Genomic DNA, 27,112 nt, shown 5'->3' on the forward strand with positions numbered 1-27,112 from the left:
AGAAATACCCTCCTAAATACATGGCTTCTCCAAGAAATACCCTCCAAAGTATGCAGAGTTTCCAAGAAATAGCCTCCTAAATACATGGCTTCAAGAAATACCCTTCTAAATACCTGGGTTCTCCAAGAAATACCCTCCTAAATACCTGGGTTCTCCAAGAAATACTCTCCTAAGTATGCAGAGTTTCCAAGAAATACCCTCTTAAATATGCAGAGGTTCCAAGAAATACCCTCCTAAATGCCTGGCTTCTCCAAGAAAAACCCTCCTAAATATGCAGTCTCCAAGAAATATCCTCCTAAATACGTACATGGCTTCTCCAAGAAATACCCTCTTAAATACACAGTCTCTAAGAAATACCCTTCTAAATATACAGTCTCCTCGAAATACCCTCCTAAATATACAGGAGATCCAAGAAACACCCTCCTAAATACACAGGAGTTCCAAGAAATACCCTCCTAAATACACAGAATTTCCAAGAAATACCCTCTTAAATACATGGCTTGATGCTCAATCTCCAAGAAATACCCTCCTAAATATGCAGTCTCCAATGGATGACTTGATGTTGAAACAGGAAGTTGCATGATGACTTATAATACAATGTACTTCTACCTAGTAACACTGACCGTATATAGACCTAGAAGTGTAGTGTCAGTTTAACTACTTGCAATCTTTTCATACTGTCCAATGTTGACAAAATATCAAAACCATGGAACAAGCCATGTATTAATTACAGTTTGTAGTTTAGCCTGGGCTTCACCAATAGATATCCCATAGCCCTATCTTAAGGAGGTACGTCATAGGGGAATATCTCGCTTTTAGTCAATCAAATGCTTAGATAGACATCTTTGAACGTTCCATATACACATCATCATTCTCAATATTCTGAGAAGCGATTTCATAAATTCTCAATATTCTGAGAAGCGATTTCATAAATTCTCAATATTCCGAGAAATGATTTCATAAATTCTCAATATTCAGAGAAATGATTTCATAATTTTTCAATATTCAGAGAAATGATTTCATAAATTCTCAATATTCAGAGAAATGATTTCATAAATTCTCAATACTCAGAGAATAAATTCTCAAAATTCAGAGAAATGATTTCATATATTAGCACAGTTCAATAAAATATTCTCAATACAGACAAAATTGCCATAGCGACCCATTGTATTAAGCGACTCACTGACTAAGTCACTGTCGTAAGTGACCATAAAAAGATCCCCCCCCCCCCCCCCAAGACGTTACTCTATATATTGTACCTGTATTAAACGACCACCTGTCTGATGCGACCAACGACCATGATTTTCACAATCTTTTCGTGTAATTTCACGAAATTTTACCTCTATTTAACGACTGTACATTTTTCGATTACAACGTGATTACTACTTTCGATTTTGGTTGAGCCGACTATTCTGGAAATTATCGCCCCTAACACTTTCGTTTTCAAACACACGACTATTCTGGGAATTATCGCCCCTAACACTTTCGTTTTATAATGCATAGTTTGGCGGTGATCTTGTTTAGTAGGCCCTCTGAATTAATTATTATACCCAATCTGTGAACACGCAGGGTCATGTGTGGTTAATTAATAAAAGCCAAGTTGTTGTTTATTTGACAAAATCAAAGATCAGGGAATCAAGGCTGGTGTATTTGAAGGTGTGAATTTCAACAAACTTTTAAGAAGTGTCGGGTACGCTAGATCGGAAATGAAAATCAAAGCTTAAAAGATTTGCTGTGCATGTACAATGGATATTGTGATTTATTTAATGTTTCTCAAATTGAATAACATATTTCCAACATGTATTGTACAAAAGGAGACACAACACTTCATCATTTGCTTTCTTATCACAAGCATTGCATTTTTTAGTTACACTGTACGAGTTGGCTATACATAAATACTCTTTACAACAAAGTGTTTATCAGTTTTAGAAAATTTACATGCAGTTCATAAATGAGATTTAAATCTCATGTAAATGTGTAATATGAAATGCATGTTTGTCATTCTTAAACAGATTAAATGTAGTTTTTGATGAATAATAAATTATGATACAACACATTGTATTCTATATTTTTAACTACAGTGTATATCATTAATTTTATTTTACAACTATTAAAACCGTACTTGATATTCTTAATGATCAATTCCAAATACATGTAGTCATTTTCTCCATTGTACAAATTATTTGCGAAATTTTATCCATTAACTGCAGAAAATAGGCAACCTGTATTAAGAGACCACCTGTCATATGTGACCTTTTTTCAATTCTCCGTTGGACGGTCTCTTAATACAGGTTTGACTGTATTCAGAGAAATGATTTCATAAATTCTCAATATTCAGAGAAATGATTTCATAAAGTACGGTTCTATAAAATATTCTCAATATTCAGAGAAATGATTTCATATATTCTCAATATTCTGAGAAATGATTTCATAAATTCTCAATATTCTGAGAAATGATTTCATAAAGCACAGCCATGGTACATACTGTGACCACACCTTTCAAGTCAATGTATATGTCACTTCTTTTCCAATAGGAGAGTTTGGAGTTACAGCCGGAACACTGTTTTTAACCAAATTTCATACACACCTTTACATTTTGATAGCCCTAGGAATTTCCGGTTTGTATACAAGGGCATTCTAAGTGCAAGAAAATTTTATGAATCACGACAGATTTTCAAAATCACGGGACAAACAGTGTGTATAATTTAGAACGAAACTGTTTTCCTGCATTAACTCGAAATTCTCCAATTGAATTTATAGAAACTCTGAATAAGTCTTGCGTGAGGAAAATAATGTTGAAATATCGAATATTGATAGTTATAAAACCCAATTTAGCTAATATATCTAATTAATAAAACCCATATAGCTTTAATAAAATCAATTAAGGCTAATTAATAAATCATCAAATATAGCTAATAAAATCAAATATACCTAATTTAAGTAACAAAAGTCAAAAACAGCTTCCACAGTATATCAAATATGTATAGCTCTTTAATAAAACACCTAATGAGACCATGGAACATTAACTGGCAAGATTGCATGGAAATATATAGTGTTCGTGACTGTCATCTGTTGCAATCGAGGGAGGGGGGGGGGGGGGGGAAGAGAACTAAATAATTGAATTAATCGGATGTACTTTATCGAATATTTAATCGAATAACAATCGAATTTCATTTACTTCAAATTTATGGCATAAATATAAATTAAATTTCCTTTATTTATTATTATGATTATCGGAACATCACTAGTCATAGCATCATTTTGACCTCACAAATGAGAAGGACAGGTGCGATTCGGCACGGAAGACTGTGAAAAAATTGGATTGAATTTGTAGTTTTTTAAAGTCAATTTTAATATAATGTGCAAACCAATATAATGGGTATCAGGCGCTAACATGTGATGCCTTCTGAAGTGAACTAAATAATTGGATTAATCGGATGTACTTTATCGAATGATTAATCGAATAACAATCGAATTTCATTTACTTCAAATTTATGGCATAAATATAAATTAAATTTCCTTTATTTTTACCTTAAATGAATAATTAGAATAAAAACATTAGAAATTCAGTTTTATACCTTGAATTCCTGGATCATTATCGTATTTAATTTGTATTGCTGGTTGTTGTTTTGTTGATTGATTTCTAGTCATTACTGTATTCATTTAACTTTCGATATGATGATCAGCTTCGTCAAACATTTTTGTTTTTAGCTAAGTTGCGGCAGGAATATTCGTATTATAAAAAATACCAATGTCAGCAATTTTCAGTTTTCAAAATGACAATCGATTAGTCACATCGTTTCAATTATAGTGACTGACAATCAAAAGTCGGCGATTATCAGAGCATCACTAGTCATAGCATCATTTTGACCTCACAAATGATAAGGACAGGTGCGATTCGGCACGGACGACTGTGAAAAAATTGGATTGAATTTGTAGTTTTTTAAAGTCAATTTTAATATAATTTGCAAACCAATATAATGGGTATCAGGTGCAAACATGTGATGCCTTCTGAAGTGCACTGATGATCATTAAATACTTATGGCAAATTTTAAGACATATATTTGAATATCATAATCCTTGTAAAGAATAATTGTATGTCACTTCACAAAAATAAAAAACATTTACCAGAGGTTTTTGAAGAGATCATCATTAAATATTTTTTGTGTATATTAATTAACTGTTCATAGATGATTTGCAATGAACAGGAATTCCATTTATCAATCATTTTCTGTTATTTTCCCATTGATATATATTTTTAAAGGATTCAGAACATTATCTACCTTTCCTCACTTGCCTGTAAGTAAGAGGTATAGGACACCCCCATTCATCAAATTTTCACTGCTGTACAGAAATCTAGATCAAATTGAAGGAGATTCTTAATTGTGATAGTAATATATTTTACCCTATATGCACAAGTATGATTTATGGTCTTTATTCTATCTGTGCATATATGCTTTATGACAATTGCAGGCACATAACATTGTTTTTCTCAGTGTGTGTGTGAAGGTGAGGGGAGGGGTAGCCACTAGAAAATGTAAATATATTATAGTCAAGTAAAACAACAAATATAGATGGATGATAAAATCAAATACAGCTAAGTAACAATGTCAAATATAGCTTTAGTAAAATCAAAAATAGATGTCAAAATCTACCAGTACCACCCCCATAATAAAGACATGGATTTTTTTATTTAGAGGATGGTATGGTATAGACACTTACTACTGTGTATTTATTACAGACACAATTATCGCTTCCTGTGGACTACCTAATAATGCGGTTCCTGCGGACTACCTACCAATGCACCATTTAATAACCATGGTCAAACTCTGAGCACAAATTGTGCACGTACACAAAAGTCATTGACCAACTTCCTTCGCAGTCCACAATAATACCCAGTCTCTTATAGCCTAAGAACTATACACCTGTCCATTTATCTAGACTATCAACAGTCTGTCTAAACATCTATATAACACCCTGTATCTAGACAATGAACTATCTAAGTTAAGAACTTTACATCTGTCTGTCTAACATATTGTTTTATACGACTTTGATCTTTGACGGACTCCTGTCAGGTTATGATTTTATTGTCATTTATCAGACATTACACTGCTTGATGAAAAGTATGATAACAACAGAAAAGAAGGTCCAGAAATTGTATTCATCATTCGCAAAAAGAGACTGCTGATGTTGCTATGGTGTTATGACATCATCGTTGCACTGCGTCTTGGATATAACTCGATCTATCTGTTTACAATGTGGTGGTAGATTTCCCCACACGGCAGAGGAAGCTGTTTATTTCAACTAACGTGGCAAGAGATAGTCTTAAATTAAGAAATCATCAATTTTTTGGTAAAATGAGATTTAGTGTGTTAATTTGAAGGACTGCATGTTAAGATGAAAATCACTAATTATTATTAATAAAAATGATTTTTCCAAGAGAGTTTAATGTTGAAGGGGATATGCGCTTCTCTAGCTAAATTTCCTTAAAATTTCATTTGAAGTCTTTGAGGACAGCGTGATTTTGGGACGTCACTGAAAAGAAATTCAAGGAAATTTGGTATATGGTCCAAACTGACACACTCCTTGGCATTAATAAGAAGCTCATGGGCCAAATTGCTCACCTGAGTCACCTTGACTCTGCTGTTATATTCAGCTGTTATATTTTTAGGATTTTTTTTTCAATCTTTATTCCCATGAAAATTTTGACTCCATATTGTAGTCCCAACCTAGCCCCAGAGGTCACACATTGCCTTGATACAAGGTTAAAATATCAACAATCATGGTATGAAAGGTCTTACCATAAGGAATATATATATAAAATATGAAACCAATATCTTAAAATAGCTCTATCTTGAATATAGTTTAGAAAATATTGTCTAGATTAGAGATTTCTTTAAAATAGGTCAAACCCCAAGGTCAACACCACAAGGTAAAAATTTTGGTACCAAAACAAAGGTATTGTCACAAGAGATGCTCATATGAAATATGAAAATCCCATCATGTATTATTTGAAAGTTATGAGCAAGCTAGGTCATAGTTTCAGGCAGACAACCAGGATGAAACTTAAATACCATCCCACCCCCACCCCCCTAAACTTGAGTATCAGGGGCATAAAAATCCACACAGCTAATAGGAAGGTTTACATTTTGAAATGATTTAGTGTGACCCAGCTACTCTTGAAAAGATTTGCTTCAATTTCCTGTATATTCCCATATAAAACTTTGATCTGCTATCTACCCAAGAGGCCCCTGAACTTAACAAACTTGAATTTACATTACCTGTTCACATATTAATATGACCAATCATGGTCTTGCTGTTATTCAGAAGAATGATTTTTAAGGATGCTATCCTATATATTCCCATATATAACTTTGATTCCCTATTGTGGCCCCACCCTACCCCTGGGGGCCATGATTTTCACAAACTTGAATCTATACACTATGTCAGGAACCTTCCATGCAAGTTTCAACTTTTCTGGCCCAATGGCTCTTGAGAAGATTTTTAAGTCATCCCACCCATTTTTTCCATTTTCTCGATTACTTCCCCTTTGAAGGAGGCATATTGCACTTCCTTTGAACAAACTTGCACCCTTTACCCAAGGATGATTTATGTCAAATTTGATTGAAATTGGCCCAATGGTTCTAGAGATGAAGTAAAATTCCTGAAAGTTTACAGACAGATGAACAGACATCAGACAAAGCTCACTTCAGCTTTCAGTTCAGGTGAGCTAAAAAAAACTACCCCTTGCTATCTTAGATATATACCATCAAAAACTCACTGATAAAACAGTGTATTGTCTGTCCAAATACAGTGTTACAAACTGAAATGGTGAGTTACACTGCAACAGGGTGGCATTGTCACAGCATTACCGATTATAACTTCATATCAGAAGCATCACCATCAATTCATAACATTTCAAAATTTCTCTGGCTGCAGATGTATCTGCCAGGAAAGCAACATTTTATCATTTACATCATTAATAAAACTTCTCTAAATGGCACTCTTAAAACACTCATACACAACCACACGGAGGTCTAACTCAAGGCTTTTATAAACACGACACCACACCACCACCCTTATATGTAAATGCTAGTGGTTTGCTTTTCACTGCTTCTGGTTTGAAGGAAACCCAATCCTCTCCTCTGAAAGCCACTATAAATAATTTACTAAATGTAGAACCCACCACTCATTAAAACATCAGCATAAGCTGAAGCTGTTGGGATTATGAGCCCCATCAGAGAGGTATGATAGGCATCAAGCCACAACATGATAAACTGCTTGTCATCTTTTTTTTTTTAGAGTTGCCCATGGTTACATCATGAAGTCTGCGAAGCCTAAGTCTTATTACACAGATCATGGAGTCCGAGAATTCAAAGAACTCTACCAACACAACATCAACAATCTTAAACATTTATCCAAGAAGTATTCACAAAGCAAAGTGTGGCTATGTATATTTAGTTGTTGAAATTGACCTTGACAATGTACATGACCTTCATCATTTTGGCCCAAGCTTTGACTATAGTTTTACATACATCTGTTGAATTCTATCATACACATGACATTGTACTTACAACATGAAATCTTGCTCCCAGCATGGGTTATTCCCCTTGACTTGAATAGTAGTAGATTTGACATTCTGTAGTTTCAATGTTACATATGTATTGAATCTCTCTGGAAAAAAAATTTAAATTATATATCAAACATTTGTATTATCAAATTCATAAACAGATCGATAATAAAATTGATCTCCAAGTTTATAAACTTCACAAGACAGCATTTCAAGCATTAGTTTGACCATTTAATTCAACTTTAATGATACTTTAAAATATAAATTGATTTTTTTTTCTTTCAGAAATTAATTCCATAAGGACTAGAAGTACCACAAAACCAGAAAATTCAAAAATGCACATAGATTAAAACTTTGGTTTAGAAAATGAAGTTTCAGAAAATCGGTATAAATATATAATTATATATATATAAAATGAGAATACCCCTTCCATAACACTTGATTTAAAATGAAAAATATTACAGGACTAAATGAAAATCAGAACATTTCAAAACCAAAATATATATAATTGATAACATTATCAAAATTTAAGATGAAACAAGAATTATAGAATATTTGTCTTATTCTCTAAAATGTATTCAAAACACCAGCAAGACATTAAGAAAAAAAAAGAGAAGAAGATTTTTTTCATAAAATATACAAAAAAATGTTTGGTTACTCCAATTTGTGTACAGAAAGCTCCTAAAAGAGAAACACAAAACATTGTATTATTTCATACATGTATATTCAATTAGTACCTGGTAGTATTTATGTGGGAATACCATGACATGTCGCTTAATTTACTCAGTAGCGTTAGCCACGACAGAAATTTTGATACAACCCGTTTCAACAACACAGCGACCTAATAAGTACATGTACATGTACGTATTACATGCCTTCACGTGTAAAAAGGACGCTTTTGTGTTGGTTCAGAAGTCTAAACTATAGTTATCACAGTACCACTAAGAAAAAATGTAGAATGAAAATAAAGTGCATGGACTCCGTAATCTGATTGATTGGAAAGAGGTGGCATGGCCGAAAATGTGGAAAACTTTGTATGTAGGAGGAGGGTACCAAGGTCAACAAAAGTACCCAACATGCTAAGTCCATCTACTCTTCCATCTGACAACATATTGGGGAAGGATTGTACCGATCATTTTGATAAAGAGAGGAAGGTTGTAAGCATTCATCCAAAGCCAAGCCTGCAGTGAATCTTTTAAAGTTTTTAATGCAATTTGTTTCGAAGAAAATTGTGACGTAAACTGCAGGAAGATTTTAACAAGGTAATTACAATATCATGCACACAAATTAGCTTAAGTCATATCTATTCTCGTAAGTAACCCTTTGTCAGGGATAGGTATAACAGTGTTATTTCGCTCGATCGAGCATGCAAATTTTTGGGAATTAAGGCTTCACTCAGATTTCAATGAAATGGGTTTTACTTTTGATTGATTGATTGTATCTTGTTTAATGTCCCTCTCGAGAATTTTTCACTCATATGGAGACATCACGAATACCGGTGAAGGTATTTTTGTTCAACCAATCACATTAAAAGAATGGCATAGCATGGTCATCTGAACTCACTTCTATGGAAACCATACGGCCAATCAGAGAATGATATGACAATTCGTGAGTGCTGTTTTCATATAGTTTTCTATGCGAACAGAGGCACACTGTTTCTGAAGTGATAGTAAATCTGTTTAGAAAATTTCTCCTTGTGACCATGACCTATCTGGTTCAATGGAACCCAAGTCACTCAGTGAGCATGTCAAAAGCAACCAGCTAGCCTTTCAAGCATACAAAAGTTGTGAACTCTGGGACATTTAATGGTGCAAATTTGGGGGATATCAAGTCAGCCGAGAAAAAAAAAATTTGTTTTTGTTAAAAACAAATGTCTTCCCAGCTCCTCAAATTGAAATTTCTCCAACTTACAACCCCCTCCCATTAATGTACTGCATGGTATCAAATAAAGGAGAAACCATAAGTAGGAATATAGACATTATGAACTGCACTCTGTGCATCAAGGAAAAAGATGGAGAAAAGATTCAACATTGATGAGACCAATGTCGTTGTTGCATGTGCTACAGATATAATGACTGTTATGCTGAAGTACCTGTAGGAAAGTGAACAATATTATACCCTTGCCTGTATGAAAAAAAAGCTATAAAACACTCCTCTTGGGATCCACTGTAAATTGTATGGAAATATCGGATCCCTGGTCAGAATAATGTGAAGGTCATTGAATGATAATTTGATGAAGTATTTTACAAAATTTCAAGGCTATCCGATAAGCCATATATGAGAAAAAGTGTTCACAAATTATTTTACACCCTCCAACCCTCTTAGATCCACTATAACTTTGAGGAAAATAATTCTACAAATGGCAGTGAAGCACTGTTCAAAGTTTCAAGTATATCCAATATTTAGCCATATAGGGGTAGAAGTGTTCACAAAGTATTTTACATCCTCCACTCCTCTTAGATCCATTATAGCTTTTAAGAAAATATTTGAATCCTCATGGCAATGAAGCATTGTACAAAGTTTCAAGTCTATTGAATATACCATACAGGAGATTTTGAGACAGACAGACAGACAGTACAAAAACAATGTCTCCCCTTGGGAGAGGGAAGACATAATAATACAAAGCAAATTTACATCACAACATGAAATATTTAATTTATTTTACCACTGAAAAAAAATAATAACATTATGCAATTGTGTTTAGTGCCATGGAAAAACTAAAACAATTATTCACTGATAACACAATGAGAGTCTATTTCATAATATACTAAAAAAGAAGGTAAGTGTTATACAGAGGATTTTTAAATCTGAAACAAAATATAAATTCAAAATATAAAGAGTGCTCTTTTAAACTTTTGAGAGTGTAAAAATGAATTCTACACCAGAATATAGATTGATCCTTGCCATAAACCCTGACTTGTTGAAAGTAAATGGATGCATGGGAAAGAAGAATATACTAAACTTGTTTTATATTCTACAGCGATTTTTCAGTATGTCTTTTAGAATTGTAACACTAAAGATTGTGTACATTGGAAATAATTTAACCAGTATTTATTTTTCACGGTAAATTTCAGAATATTTCATTAATGAAAATATAATCATTAATTCATTCCTAAATTTTAGAATTTTTCATTGTATAACAAGAAACTTCTGAAGATAAATTCTAAATCAGTTGTCAAATAAAGCAACCTGAATTTATTTTATAAAGCTTTGGTAAGAATCACAGTTGGTGTGAAATATTGTTTAAAAAGATAGTAGCTGTCATTTTACTTCTAAATCAATTTCAAATAAAAAAGCTCTGGGTGTGTTCACTGATTTGCTGATGGTAAAAATATGAGTCTTGGGTACCATTGGATCCCTGTGTACTCTGAAGGAGTTTGGTGAGAAATTCAACAAAGGTGTCATTGGTATACCACTGGCTGATCATTTAGCACGAAATGTAAAATATATATATATATATATATTCATATTATCTATGTGTATCATTTTGCAGCAAGGAGATGCATTTAGAAATATGTTTTTAAAGGGTCATGGACACACGATTTCAGCTGCAAATTTTCAAATTTTATTTTTCCATTTTTATTGTTTACAATGCTTATAACTAATGTATTCCTAATGGTCAACCAAAATTTTAATATCAGTTGTTGAGTTACAGCACTCCCAAATCTTTGAAATGTAAACAAGGCTCGTGTCATGCTAAATGGCAATAGCATGTTTAAAAGAAAATGAGATGTGCCAAACACTAGAAACTATTTGATTGTATTCAGAATTAACTTGTGAATTGAAAAAAATCTGCTTTAAACAAACTTTTACTTGACAATGTATATTTAACCTATGTAAACAAAAACATGGCATGAGCCTTGTTTACATAACAAGGAATTGTAAGCTCTGTATCTCTCATGTACCCTTGACAACTGATATTCAAATTCTTGCTAACCATTTGAAATACCTCAGTTAAGCATTCTAAACATCAAAAATGAAAAAATAAACTTCGAAAATTTTGGGCTCAAATTGTGCCAATGTCCCTTTTAAGTACTCTGTGTTATATTTTCTCCTGCAGATTATTTTCTCCATCTTTGCTATTGCCGAGAGTTTTCAGTCCATAAATGCGGAGCAGAATGGACCGAAAACCCTTGGCAAGCAAAGAATGTATTTTCTCTTGCAAAACATGAGTAGCCCATCAAACGATCTAAAAAGGATGTAATTTTAATGACCATAAATAATTTTTCCTTTCTGGACAATTCCATGCAAATTCATATCACATTAATTATCTGAATTTCTATGTTCATTCTTAAAGTTGATGTAATCCTAAAAATAGGAAGGTTTTAGACATATTTGGAAATCTATGATTCAAAATGTTATCATTTTAACGACATTGTCTAGATCGAGTTACGCTAACCCTACGACTTTATGTGGCAAAATCAACCCCAAGCCTTTGTGTAGAATTCATACTGCATAAAATATAATGTAGAAAAGAGTTTGACGATGTGTCTAAAACAAAAGAAATCAGAAGCATTTCGACACTTACCCTCTTCTAGAAGCGATAAAACATGAAGAGGAGCAATCTGACATTTTCTGTAGATTAGCTGGACGTCAACAAGTGAATTCATTAACATGCATTATCATTCAAACATTAAAGATGACTGACCCTTCTTCTGCTACACTTGTGCAGGGCATTTAATATCATAGATCAATTCCGTACTCAATAGTGCATTTCAAATACAAACACTTTAAATCTATTGATTTATGTATGGGACATATTTTGTGTTGAAAGGTATTGAAGTATGTAAAAAAAAAAAAAAATAATAATAATTGAAAATCAACACAATTTTTTTCCTCAGCAATACCTCCATCACAGATGAATAAAATTAACCTCTAAAATATCTGATAAGTTACATGTAAAAGTCATTTAAAGCTGTGAGTTTCTAGGTAGCATGCCAGGGGATTTAATGAATGTTTGAAGGTAAATTTGGAAACAAGTAATGTGCAAGGAATGTTTTAGATATTTGATTTTTGACACAGCAATGGAAGAATTCAATGATATAAGGCCTTGACTGTGTGCAGATATACTGCAGATATTTCCGCTGCATAAATCACAGGTTTTTATAAGGGGTGGATCTGTAGCACTCTGGTTTTTATAAAGGGTGGATCTGTAGCTCTCTGGTTTTTATAAGGATGGATCTGTAGCTCTCTGGTTTTTATAAGGGGTGGATCTGTAGCTCACTGGTTTTTATAAGGAGTGGATCTGTATCTCTCTGGTTTTTAAAATGGGTGGATCTGTAGCTCTTTGGTTTTTATATGGAGTGGATATGTAGCTCTCTGGTTTTTATAAGGGGTGGATCTGTAGCTCTCTAGTTTTTATCAGGGATGGATCTGTATCTCTCTGGTTTTTAAAATGGGTGGATCTGTAGCTCTTTGGTTTTTATATGGAGTGGATCTGTATCTCTCTGGTTTTTATAAGGGGTGGATCTGTAGCTCTCTGGTTTTTATATGGAGTGGATATGTAGCTCTCTGGTTTTTATAAGGGGTGGATCTGTAGCTCTCTAGTTTTTATAAGGGATGGATCTGTAGCTCACAGGTTTTTATAAGGGGTGGATCTGTATCTCTCTGGTTTTTAGAAGGGGTGGATCTGTAGCTCTCTGGTTTTTATAAGGATGGATCTGTATCTCTCTGGTTTTTATAAGGGGTGGATCTGTATCTCTCTGGTTTTTATAAGGGGTGGACTGTATCTCACTGGTTTTTATAAGGGGTGGATCGGTAGCTCACTGGTTTTTATTAGGGGTGGATCTTTATCTCTCTGGTTTATATACGGAGTGGATTTGTAGCTCCCTGGTTTATATAAGGGGTGGATCTGTAGCTCTCTGGTTTTTATAAGGGGTGGATCTGTAGCTCTCTGGTTTTTATAAGGGGTGGATCTGTAGCTTTTTGGTCTCTCCCTCAATATTTCCCCAGAGAGCTATGATGCAGTTACATTAGTTTTCAAAAGACTGTAGAATGAATGTGTCACAGTATGTGTAAAATCTATCATAGGAAGAATTTCAAATCTTAACACCACCTATTATTTTATCATATTCGTTAAGTGTTTTTTAAAAATTATTCCGCAGTCTCTTGGTACACACATCCAGAAGTTCTGTGTGGTCTCTGGTACAGACTACTAAACGACATCCAGTGCAAACTAAAATACTAAAATATACTTTGACGTACACAGTGATAGTGTCAAAAATCAACTGTTGTCAGAATGTTAATGTACCTGTGCAACATTATAAAACCAAATCAAGAAAACATGGGATTTTTTTTTCATTCTATTCAATAGAAATTTTATTTACAAGCCCTGAGGTTCTTGTCTTTTCCCAATATTTTCATTTCTTTTCGTAAATGATTTGTTCAGAAGATTTGTGCACTTCAGCGCGTGGTTTTGCCAGATCAATACTCAAAGTGTGGATTCAAACTGGATTTTCATGTTACATGTAGGAAACAAACACTGTTGTCACATCTGATTCAAACCAGTGTCAGTGTGCAAAATACAATGAAAATTAAAAAACATCCTTGTCATGTGTGTGGGATAGGGAAAAAACAGGATATATGTGGACTGGCCTTTAATCAGTTTTTTTTTTATATGGAAGGAAAGCATGGGATTGAAAGTGAAATGAAGATTTTGATTGTTCTGATGTTATGCAAACTTAACACATACCTAGGCCCTAAAGGTATTATATAGGATCACATAAACTGTCTGTCTGGTTTGGTAGATTTTTAAATTTAACAATAGCAAGAGAGAGATAATGTGCATGCATACATGATCACACACAAATATACTGTAATGAGAGAGAGAGAGAGAGAGAGAGAGAGAGAGAGAGAGAGAGATTTCATTTATCATTTTATTTATATTGTTTGGTCTTCTCACTGATTTTAAATTAAATATTGTGTGTGTGACAACTGGATAGGTGCTTGGTCATGGATAATGTTTACAAAGACTATAGAACTATAATATTGGAGATTTAAATTATGACCATGACATTTCTTTCCATTCCATGATGTGGATTCTGTAATCTACAGAAAACTTACGAATGGAAAAAATTGTCACAATCATAGTTCGAATTCCGTCTATAATATCTATGACCACAGCACCTATGATATATAGCATACAAAATGCATTAGTCCGACCCTGACAAGTTAGTGTAAAATTGTCACCCCAAAAATTAATTTTTCTACTTAAAGTCTGTAAACCTCAAATTATTCAATCAGATAATGCAAACCCAATTATTCTATCAGATAATGCAATCCAAAAACATGAGTTAAAATAAAAACAGAAATTCCTGACAATGAGGCCATAATTAAGCTATTTTGGGGTCCTAAATGTGAATAGCTTTAATGTCATGTGTGACTTTAAATGGACAAGCAGACAGGTAGGCTGGTCACACGACTGAGTGGACCACTAATCAGGATATATATATATATATATATATATATATCTGATAATGTACTGATTTTCAATATCTTGAACAACATAATGGCTGTGCATTAGGGCTGCAAGCCGCAGTATCTGTTGTGATGGACTAAAATAATTGATTTCTACCAAACTCACCCGGGCTTCCGATCAGTCTGGCTTTCTTCACTGAAAAACAGAAAATTACAGCTTAATGGTGCATTATCACAACTCATATTACATACATGAATAATTGGAATTACAAATAATCTTGTGTGGATACTTTGAAATGGTTCAAATATAATACCAATACTTAATATCATTATAATGTATATGTATTTCAATATCACTTTTGTGAAGGTTATATCATGCACCACATTATTGCAAATCATGCACCACATTATTGCATGTACTCAATAATTCATGTGGTTCCCAACAAAATCCCCTCCCCAAGAATGGTCAAAAATACGTATTTTAGCTAATTCATATGAACTTCAAAGATGATATTCCGTATCGAATTAGTTCAATAGCGTAAATTAGATTTGTCCTTTGAAGTACAGCACTCAAAATCTTATATCCTTGATAAATGACACTGAATGGTGATTTTGCCAGAAACACGTCATATTTTGTATCCAAACTTTTATGATGTAAGATACATTTTTCAGTGATAATTTTAACATCTAAAGCACCTTGTAGACCTTTCGTGAGGGGTCCCCACCCTACCCCTGTGCAATAATGCTTCACCCTGGATCTACTGGGGACCTATGCGCCGTAGAGTCACCCTGACGATGATGCAGAATGTATCCCCATCCTCCCAATGTTAGCCATTCAATCTTAAACATGCTTAATTTTTTACATTGCAATACGCAAGATCGTAAATACCGAGTTAGCGGAACTCTCTTGTAAAGAAGTCCGGAAAAGCATGTCAATCTTGGGCATTTTTTGTTTATTCAAAACAAGGCATCGGAAGACGATTTAACCTCCATGTGCTTTCCACAATTAAAAGCATTTTTAAATGAAAGGTGTGTAAAAACGTCTGGATACAGGAAAAACGAACTTCTGAATTTAGCTCGCGAAGCTATATATTTTAGCGCAAGCTCTTCTCAGCTTTGGGAATTTCCTGGCTGACAGCATTGGGGGGAAAATCCACCACATTTCCATTAAAATCTATCAGTTGTGGATATTTCTGCGTATTATGTTTCTTTCTTGAATCATTACTAGTCTACTGTAATACAATGATAGTACACCATTGTTAAAATCGGGTGAATCGATCATGACAAAAGTTGCAGAACTGGTATTATTTACCTACATGCCCAAATTCTCGCATACTTTGGGTCTCGCAAGACTTTGAAAGGGGAAAGTAAAATTTAAAACCAAGATGGGAAAAGTAGTCACGATCTTGCGTATTTGACTTGGTGATGTTAAAATGAAAGGCTATCAAGAAATATAATACACTGAATGTCAATAAAACATTAGTAAATACAAATATTATTTTATACATTCATCAATTTACAAACAGAGAGGAGATGCCTTATTAGATGGTGCATAATGTATATTATTATACATTTGTAATATCAATCCTGACAAAGTGAACGGAACAAATTTGAAGAATATATGCCCCGAATGACAAAAATTTCTTTGTACCTGGAGAGAGTTACTCCCTCCTAAACTCTCCCTCGTTCGAATTATTCACATTAATTTGTAAATTATGTTTCCAACGCCTTGTAAACTATAACTAATGAATACTGAAGTTAAGAAATAAATTCTATTTTCAAATATTTTAAGATTTTAGAAAAATCAATATGCATTATAACAATGCAACAGAGCCAGCATATGAAATTCCATATGGCAGCTTATAATATATTGCAAATTCTCAGTTCTTGCACATATAGCAATGCCTGATGTCATTTCGAATCCATCAAATTAATTTTATTGATTCAAATATAATTTTTAAAGTAAGATACCCCGAGAATCTACAATGTATCATACATGTATGTGTAACTGAGAATGAAGTCCAGACACATTCTGCACCTGGATTGAATGAACCCCCCCCCCCCCCCCCCCCCACCCCCACACACACCTCCCTCCCATCATGAAAACTTGTTAACGATACCTTCCCGTGCAATCATGCAGTGTAAATTCTTGAATATATTGTATGCATTAAATATGAGACACATTCGTATTCGATATATAACTGCATGGAGAATAAAACTGGTTGCATCAAATGTCTTAACGGCATGTCAGTCAAATTCACAACAAAACGAGAGGTCTGTTTCTTATAGGCTGTCCGTTCGGATACATCGGTTTGTTTAGATTCCAAAAATAAACTACAATCATCACTTACCACAAACACACAATAGCGACATTATATCGTTGCTAGATTCCTCAAAACAGCGTGTTAAACCTCATGATGCACAATAAATATGAACTAGTCCTTCCATTACGAAATCAACCGAGACCGAGTTCACATCTGTCAAAAGCATCGTCCGCCATATTTGAATCGTGACGTCACACTATTTTAATCATGAAGCTAATAAATATTCATTATGCGTACAAGGTGATATCGATTTCTCATCAAATAAATTGTTTAAAAAAATCTCAAATAGGCCTATATATATATATAAATAAAAAAGATGCACTAAAGTGAGAAAAATAGAAATCAATTCTCGACACATTTGTTTACCGACAATACAGAGAAAATATTGATATCATTATTTTGAATAATAATGTGGCGATAGGCTAAAAAAATCAGCTGTGATAGGTCATAGATCGAAATCAGATAGACCCCGATTTACACCAGCTGTTCACAGACGTACAATACACAGGATTACTCATGCATAAATCAACAATGATATAAAAAACAATGGGCCGGGAGAGAGAGAGAGGGGGGGGGGGCAGTTTTAGTAGCCTCAATCTAATGTACTTTTCTGTGTAAATCACTGTTTGATAAACAACCATAAAAAAGCTTTTATTGGGCCTAAATCAGAAATTGTTAATACCTCAGAAACATTCAATTAGCATCGATCGCTGTTTAATTAGCTGATCTACCTTTAAGTGTTAATTAGTCAAAACGATGACATTCATCTATTGTGAACACTAAGTGTTTTATACTTCATGAGAAAAATGAATTTAGAGTCGGTTGTTCGGGGCGTGGGATTCGGTAAAGATACAGTTTCTGCCCTGTATAGGCTAACTATTTTACCCTATATAAATGCAGACCAATGGCGGTAATTATGTACCGCACAGTAGCTGGTGAAGTTAACCAGTCAGCATTCTGTTGATTTCAAATGCTTCGCATCACTGACTTGATGTTCATGGGGGAAATTATTTCACCAATCAAGATATAAAATAGTTAGAAAATAGCCAGTCGTTCAGATATTGGGTATAGGGGATCAGGGAGGGGTTGGGGTGGGATTGTTAATATTTAGCAACTATTTAAATGCAAATTTCTTCTTTTTTATTTTAATCTAAAAACCTAAATCCCCGCATGAAATAAGACACGCTGTTTTTACGATTATTCCTCTTTAAAGATGCATATCTCATAAATATAAGATATCTTATAAAAGTTATAAGATATCTTCTTAAGTTTATGATACATCTCATATCCTTTATAACGTATAAGGTATCTTATAGAAGATATGAGATATCTTTTTTTCTTTTCTTCGTAAGATATATACTTGATAAGATATCTTATGTATATATTTTATTACGTATCTCATAAATGAATTTTTATGAGATATATCATAAACTTTATAAGATATCTCATAATAGCTATCTTATATATTATAGGATTAAACATTCTTTTTGAAGAATTTATCGATGTGTAAACTCCGGACATTTTACTCACAAACTGAATAAAAGTGCGAAGCACTTTTATGTTAAGTTTGTGAGTAAAATGTCCGGAGTTTACACATCGATAAATTCTTCAAAAAGAATGTTTAATTCTTATAATTCCAATTCATTCACTTCATTAACAATATTGCAAAAATTTGAATAGTTTCCCCGCACTATGTTATTTGTTTTCAGGCGTGTATGAATACATCGCGTTTTCGGATTTATTGATGTATAAACTCTTGTTCAGTTTTATTTTTGTCCAATCAAAACACTTGTAATAAATAACATTGGAATTATATTATGATATATCTTATAAACTGTAATTTATATGTGGTATCTTATAAAATATATGAGATATCTTATAAAAGAAAGTTTGTTGGGATAGTCTATATTTTCTTTCTTGTGAAAAATACAGCCTTTGTTTTTGAGGGATTTCAAAAGCTATTTTTGGACCATGTTTGTACTTAAATAAGATAATTATTTAAATAACATTCTAGATTATCAGAAGAATGTTGTAAAGAATTATCATCGGTGTATAATCTACAAAAAGTGACCATTTTGTCTGCAACATCAAAAATAGCAGAGGACAAGGAGCGTATCCTTGAGGAACTCCTCCACGCATGTGCTTTACAGGAAAGATCGAGTTCCTATATAGAACTCTGTGTTCTTTCCACTTTTAAACCTTAATTTAAAAAAAAATCGCCGTTAATTCCATGAGATTTTAAATTGAAAAGCAACCCTTTATGCCAGTTAGACACAATCAAATGCTTTAGAAAGATCACAAAATATCATACAACATGATTTAAGTTGATTCACTGTTGAGTAATCTGCTAAAAATCCAGCTTGGTATTTATAAAAAAAAAAAAAAAAAAAAAAAAAAGGTTACTATAATGAAAAAAAATGATACATATACTTAAACATTACAATCTCCGTGACTTTTTCAACACATCTTGATACAGAAACAGGTCTGTAAGTTGATGAAAGTATTTGATCATCCGCTTTAAACAAATGAAAGACATTTGCTATTTATGTTTCCTTGTATGTCTGAAGAGGTTACGAACAAAATTCGCCGATATTTGGGGGCAAAGACAGCACTGGGCTCATTGGACCAATTGACAATTTTTATCAAGTTGTCATTACTTAAGAATGTAACCCAGGTAAAGTCGTAGGTGTGTGATTGATAGTGAAAGGAAAATGTTAATATTGTAGATTGGTTTCATGAGCTTATTCAATTTAGATATTGTGCGGAATACGGATGTTTGTTTGAGATCTACGATTTCAATCAATCTCGTATTTTCCGGGGATAAAAGATAAAGCAAAAGTGAAACACATCATGATGACGTACGATGATAGAACCCGGACTTCTGGGTACATCCTCTAGATTTGTTTATTTGCTGGCTATTTCCGCGTGATCAATACAAGGCTGATTCTGTAACCAGGAAGGTCAGATTAAAAACCCTTGTTAGCTGCAGCTTCATCAAATAATTACCTTTTTTCTTTAAGATAATAGCAACATTATTAATTCTCTCTCTTTTTTCATTTAGTTTTTTTTTTTGTACTTAATATTTTCTGACAGACTCTCGTACATTCTCGGGAAGGAAAATTATATTTCTGGAAGAGAACGGAGTGATGATTAAGCCAATGATGACTTTCATGCGACAGAAACTGAGAGCAGTATAGCACGCGGTGGTGTTAATGACCTCATATCCCTGGACACTGTCACTAAATATCGGTGTGTACGCGTGGGGCTGTATATATAAAATAAGTTTATTCCAATTTTGAGCCCAGAGGGCATAACAGCAAGACAGCTTATGCCTGTGTCACATTACTAGCGGGTACCGGGCGAGGTATAGGTATCGGTGGGGGACCTGTCAAGATCTAACACCGTAGGGACACATTTCCAAGTCTGCCGGGTGATTAGCTCTCCTCATATACCGCCCGCACCTCGGGTGGGACAAGGAAGGCAGCCGTATGTTTACCGGGCGGGGAGCGTATGGAATGATGGTGTTGGTGGCCGCCCGATATCCGTAAGGTTATCGGTAGGTAACCGGGAGGGGTACGTCCGGTACCCATACGGACATCGTACGGACTAGGTACCCCCGTGCGGTCACCGCTCGGACACCTGAGGGGTATCGGATGAAGCCCGGACGATGTCCGTTCTGAGAACACCCGGGTATCGTTCGGTGACCTTTGCCTTTTCATGCGTGTTAAGTGCAATTAAGGCAATTGCAAACTGGTGTATATATACCTATCGTCATCGTCATCATCTCCAACATCATCATCGACGCTGTTGCCATCAACATCGACATGGCCAATCCTCCGAGGCATCTGAGACTGCCGTTCCTACGTCTACAACTCGCTGAAGCACGTGAGCGTTATCTTACGATGGGGTTGACATCGCCAGGATTTAACTCCGCGCTAAAAGCTGCCGGTGGGGTATACGGGCCCTGAATGGCGTGTTCTCACCGCATGGTCCCCGGCCGGACACTTTTCAGATTTTGGCATTCTCAGGCCGCTCAGAACCCGCTACCTAGTCGGATACCTAATCGCAGTGTAATGTGACACAGGTATTATAAAGAAGGAAATTTCAAAAAAGAAAGAAAGTTCACAACATTCCACATTGTATGGCGTTGTAAAAAAAAAAAAAAGATTGATATACAGATATTTTCCCTATCAGATAAAAAAATTCTACAGGTTAAAACATATACATATGTTGGTACAAGAAACATTGGTGCACGCACCAAAGTTATGGGCCGAACAAATTTCCAAGAGAGTATCATTGTTTCCATAAACTAAAACTGTCTCGTAAACATATTGATTGGACAAGTGTCCAAATTCGACCCATTAACATACAAAATGAACAGTAATCTGTTACTCCTTAAAGATCTGTGAACTACGTGTATGTCCAGTAGGCAAAGGTTCTCCAGTGGACTTTTTTAAAGAGCAGTCTGAACCTTAACCTTAAACCATTGTGACCTCAGAATAATGTGTTTATATGCTGCTTTACGTCTCATTCTCGAATTTTTCACTCTTATAGAGACGTCACCTTCGGGCGAATTGAGCAGTGAGGGTTCTTTATCGTGCTAACGCCTATCGTGACACAGGACCATGGCTTACAAGCCTCATCTGAATGACCTCAAAATAATAGATATGGGTTATTCTGCTCCTTGGATGTTATAAGTTTGATGAATATTTACAATGTTCATTATTGGAAAATATTGAGCTTTTATCACTTGAATATATTAAGCAAACATTTTCTAATGTGCAAAATAATTCAACCAATGACTGTTGCATGAATACTGCATTAATTTAATTTCACACTTTCCATATTAAAACTATGACATTTAATTTGGGTTATCCAAATATCATAACCTTTCGCTATGAAATAAATCAGATTTATTCAAGATTGAAAATTTTATTGGCACAACCTGTGACAATATTTAACAAAATAGTATAATGCAATAATCAAAACATTCTTTAGCACCCTTGGAATTATGCATTTTTCAAAACAAAACAAAAATGACGCCACCTCTATAAATAGGTCAGCAGATAAGCGCACGTGACCTGTGTGTTACACACAAAAAAAAACAAAACAAAAAAAAAAAACAAAAAAAAAAAAACAAAATGTTTAAAAAACACCACCGAATTACTTTACATACAAAATGAAAACGTATCATGATAATCAGTAATCCAACTTAAAAAAAAAAATACACACTCATCCCGCAGAAACTCATACACTTCTCAAATTCTTATTTCATAGAATGGGCCGGCTCGTGCCGGCCCATAATAATACAGATATTGTCCATTTACTTGTGTATACACCTGATTAGCAATTCATATATGTATGTACTCGTTTCCCCAACATGCTGCATCCACATGTAGTTTGCAGTCCATGTAACCTGTAGTTAATGGTATCACATTGTAAAGTCTGAAGTTCCCGGGTGGCGGTAGATATGACAAACTTTGTTAAGGGTTCAAGAAGAATATACATGTATTCTCTATGTTTGAGTTACACGAAAAGTGAAGATAACGATAAGCAATACAAAATAGAGAGTTGAACAAACACGGACCCCTGGACACACCAGAGGTGGGATCAGGTGCTTAGGAGGATTAAGCATCCCCTGTTGACCGGTCACACCCGCCGTGAGCTCTATATCTTTGATCAGGTAAACGGAGTTGTCTGTAGTCAAAATCAAATACTCTGTACGACATAAACCTGTCTGTGAAAAAAAGTTGGAATAATATTTTAACCCTTCGAGATGATTTTAACTGGAAACAAGTATGTATTAATCTTTTTGTTTGACAACAGGAACAGTTACAGTATTGTGCAGATAATTCTGATAGTTAAAAAAAAATGCTTGTATCATTCAAAGATCACTGACAACCAGCTTTGTACACACTGTTCAGAGAAACCAGGGACCATAAAACACTTATTATTTTATTGTGATAACATTAAATAGATTCGTCATCCTTGAAATATTTTAAATAATTTCGTCATCCTTGAAATATTTTGAATAATTTCGTCATCCTTGGAAGATTTTATCTGAGAGAAAATGGGCAAATTAGTTATGTTCAATGCACATAATGTTATACCTGGCGACGTAGATAAAGGTGTTGGATTAAATCTGATTATTTTATTAGTTAAGAAATATATATTTCAAGTGTCAAGAAAAAACGTACAATTATTGATGTCTATTTATATCTTAATGATTATTATTTATTAGACAGGAAATTGTACTGTGAGGATTAGTTTGAAAACAGATGGTCAGAGTGCATGAGATGCGTTTTCGAAAATAACGCCTAAAGTTATACATATATAACCTATTGCTATATATTTTTGTCTCCATATATTTCATTTTCTTATATACAACCATTTTCCGTCTCTGTGGCTGAATGTAGTGTGGAAGTGTGCATGCTAGGTTAACAGTGTGTACATGTGTAGCTGATGTTGGAGACTTTTGTCATTATTGTACAATTTGACAGTAGTAAAGCCAAACTAAATAAGGACATTGCACAGAACCTACCTGTACTAACAAGTCTTGTCCAACCACTAAGCCGTGTACCACCCCACCCCTCGACACACATGCCACTAAGCCGTGTACCGCCCCATCCCTCGACACACATGCCACTAAGCCGTGTACCGCCCCATCCCTCGACACACATGCCACTAAGCCGTGTACCGCCCCACCCCTCGACACACATGCCACTAAGCCGTGTACCGCCCCATCCCTCGACACACATGCCACTAAGCCGTGTACCGCCCCACCCCTCGACACACATGCCACTAAGCCGTGTACCGCCCCATCCCTCGACACACATGCCACTAAGCCGTGTACCGCCCCACCCCTCGACACACATGCCACTAAGCCGTGTACCGCCCCACCCCTCGACACACATGCCACTAAGCCGTGTACCGCCCCACCCCTCGACACACATGCCACTAAGCCGTGTACCGCCCCACCCCTCGACACACATGCCACTAAGCCGTGTACCGCCCCACCCCTCGACACACATGCCACTAAGCCGTGTACCGCCCCATCCCTCGACACACATGCCACTAAGCCGTGTACCGCCCTACCCCTCGACACACATGCCACTAAGCCGTGTACCACCCCACCCCTCGACACACATGCCACTAAGCCGTGTACCCCCCCACCCCTCGACACACATGTCACTAAGCCGTGTACCGCCCCACCCCTCGACACACATGCCACTAAGCCGTGTACCGCCCCACCCCTCGACACACATGCCACTAAGCCGTGTACCACCCCACCCCTCGACACACATGCCACTAAGCCGTGTACCACCCCACCCCTCGACACACATGCCACTAAGCCGTGTACCACCCCACCCCTCGACACACATGCACGAGCGCATAAAATTATGTCAGTGGCATATAACTACTATATGTGATTTCACTTCTTTTTCACAAAGATCTAGAATGTAAATTTTAACTGTTTAAAAAGAGAAAATCACTTTGATTTGCTAATACCTTTTTAATTTGTTGGGGTGCTACCACAGAACGCAGTTTTAAGAGAAATTTGCTCGTGTTCATGATAAGTTCCTAGATAGTTGAAATTTCAACGCCTGGCACAAACAGGGGGATTCAGATATTGTTCAACAGTGTACCGTACATAAACTTCTAGTGCCAGCCACTGAAATCTGAACAATGTACCGTACATAAATTTCTAGTGCCAGCGACTGAAATCGAGGACATCAAAGCAATTTAAAGAGATTCGAATTCTATTAGTCTGCGTGACGCTTTTCTTCGTCAACCTAAATGAGATGTCTAGACCGCACGGAATATTTTGACCTGGCTAAAAAGACATTCATCATAACCCTTTACCTAATTCTCTAAGGAGGGGGGGGGGGTGGGGTGGGAGGGGGGTCCGCTTGCGAATTAAAGATACTGGCCTGCATGTTGAGGACGTCTCTTCCAAAAATAGAACTGATATTCCAACTCAATATTTCTTCTATTGTCACCACAAAAACACGTATCCGGGGGGGGGGGGGGGGGGGGGAGAGAGGCCTTCTTCAGTGATTGCCCGTGTATCTCGAAGGTCTGTACACAAGAACACGTATCCTCCGGGGGGGGGGGGGGGCTTCTTCAATGATTGCCCCGGTATCTCAAGGGTCTGTACACAAGAACACGTATCCCGGGTACAATTATCTTTACAATTATCGACTTACTTTACAATTTTCAGTTCTCATCACAATTATTAGTTATCTTTACAATTATCGACTTACTTTACAATTTTCAGTTCTCATCACATCACAATATATCATTAGCTATCTTTACAATTATCGACTTACTTTACAATTTTCAGTTCACATCACAATTATTAGCTATCTTTACAAATACCGGGTGACCACCTTCAAATTATCAGTTAACACTATAATTAGTAGTGAACTTTACAATTATTAGTTAATTACTTATAACCTTACAATAATTGATTAACCTTCCAATTATCATTTGACCCTACAGATAATAATTAACCTTACGTATTACTTAACCTTGCGGCTATTAGCAAATGTTAGAATCACAGTAAAACTCTGATATAGCGAATTTCTGTGGACAATTTAAATAACGAATTCGTTATAAAACTGATTTTCTTCATGCATGTAAAATAGCCACCTTAATCAAAAGTTATTGAACTTCCGCCCTCTTTTATTAATCAAACTCGAAAAGTTCACGATCATTCATCACTGGGGACAAATCGCGATTAACCGTCTTGAATTTGTCAACAAGTTAATTCATATATATATATATATATATATATATATATATATATATATATAATGTGTGTGTGTGTGTGTGTGTCTGTCTGTCTGTCTGTCTCTCTCTCTCTCTCTCTCTCTAGTCTTAAGCAATTTCATATGTACAAAGCGGGATAACACAAAATGGACGGTATGCGGACGAGCATTGGATCAATGAACGTAACGACGAATGTACGAGGCTGATATTATGGAAGTCCTCATTTAAACGGAAAATAAATTTTTGGGATTTTTCAAAGCAAAACAAAATTAATAGTGATAGAGAGTTAACTTGATATTTGAGACGAACGACAGTGTTACCTATGTGCACTTTAATTGCTAGAATCGACCGAATCTGAATGTAAATTTCCAGACTGTTATAAATGATGAAGACGTCAGTCCAATATCCAGTAGAGCCGAATCTAGCCGAGATTAAATTGCCTTTTGTCTGTTGTCTGTCTGTCAGGCCGTCCGTCTGTCCGTAAACTGTTCCCATTTTCATCTTTTTCTCCAGAACAACTGGACCAATTAAAGTGCACATAGGTAACACTGCTGTTCGTCTCAAATATCAAGTTAAATCTCTATAACTATTAATTTTGTTTTACTTTAAAAAATCCCAAAAATGAATTTGGGACAGAATTTGGGAAATGAATGACACAGAATGTAAAGGAATTATGTAACTTGGGTAAATTTATTAAAGAGTCCCGGAAGTCAAATATACAGTTTGGTTTATCTTATGTATTTTTAAAAATAAATACCGATCGCAAAATTATCTCAGTTATTATGTAATCAATAAACGATATAATGGGCAAAAACAACCTATTTCGTAAATTCACACCTTTACGATACCGAAAACGAGACTGAAAATGTGATACCGGATCTGACGTCACAACCCATCATTGGCGGTTTTTCAATACCAATACTCACAAACTTAACATAAAAGTGCTTCGCACTATTATTAAGTTTGTGAGTAAAATGTCCAGAGTTTACACATCGATAAATTCTTCAAAAAGAATGCTTAATCCTATAAT

The 27,112-nt window shown here is 35.1% G+C and overlaps 2 protein-coding genes across 20 annotated transcripts in view; one reads left to right on the top strand and one right to left on the bottom strand.

The window, feature by feature from the left end:
* LOC125651463 (protein unc-13 homolog A-like) overlaps positions 1-17,508 on the bottom strand; it is a 131,658-nt gene extending 114,150 nt beyond the window's left edge. For 17 of the 19 annotated variants that reach the window (XR_008803194.1, XR_008803193.1, XR_008803195.1 and 14 more), the window contains exons 1-3: positions 17,338-17,494; positions 15,153-15,182; positions 7,575-7,674 (exon numbers count right to left, since the gene is read on the bottom strand). Coding sequence is in view for 15 of the 19 variants with exons in the window: in XM_056165823.1 (XP_056021798.1) it covers positions 7,575-7,674; positions 15,153-15,182; positions 17,338-17,359 (152 nt within the window). In the remaining 4 variants the exon portion in view is untranslated. Of the gene's footprint in view, positions 1-7,574; positions 7,675-15,152; positions 15,183-17,337 lie in introns of all 19 variants that reach the window. The other 2 variants (XM_056165835.1, XM_048880065.2) reach the window with 1 other exon arrangement.
* A 3,626-nt stretch (positions 17,509-21,134) lies between these two features.
* Positions 21,135-24,740, top strand: LOC130054937 (salivary glue protein Sgs-3-like). The gene is made up of 2 exons (XM_056166049.1): positions 21,135-21,195; positions 23,845-24,740. The coding sequence occupies exons 1-2, from the start codon at positions 21,135-21,137 to the stop codon at positions 24,738-24,740; spliced, it is 957 nt and encodes a 318-aa protein (XP_056022024.1).
* The last annotated feature ends 2,372 nt before the right edge of the window (positions 24,741-27,112 follow it).

This window comes from Ostrea edulis, chromosome 5 (assembly GCF_947568905.1).
Source record: "Ostrea edulis chromosome 5, xbOstEdul1.1, whole genome shotgun sequence".
NCBI lineage: Eukaryota > Metazoa > Mollusca > Bivalvia > Ostreida > Ostreidae > Ostrea > Ostrea edulis.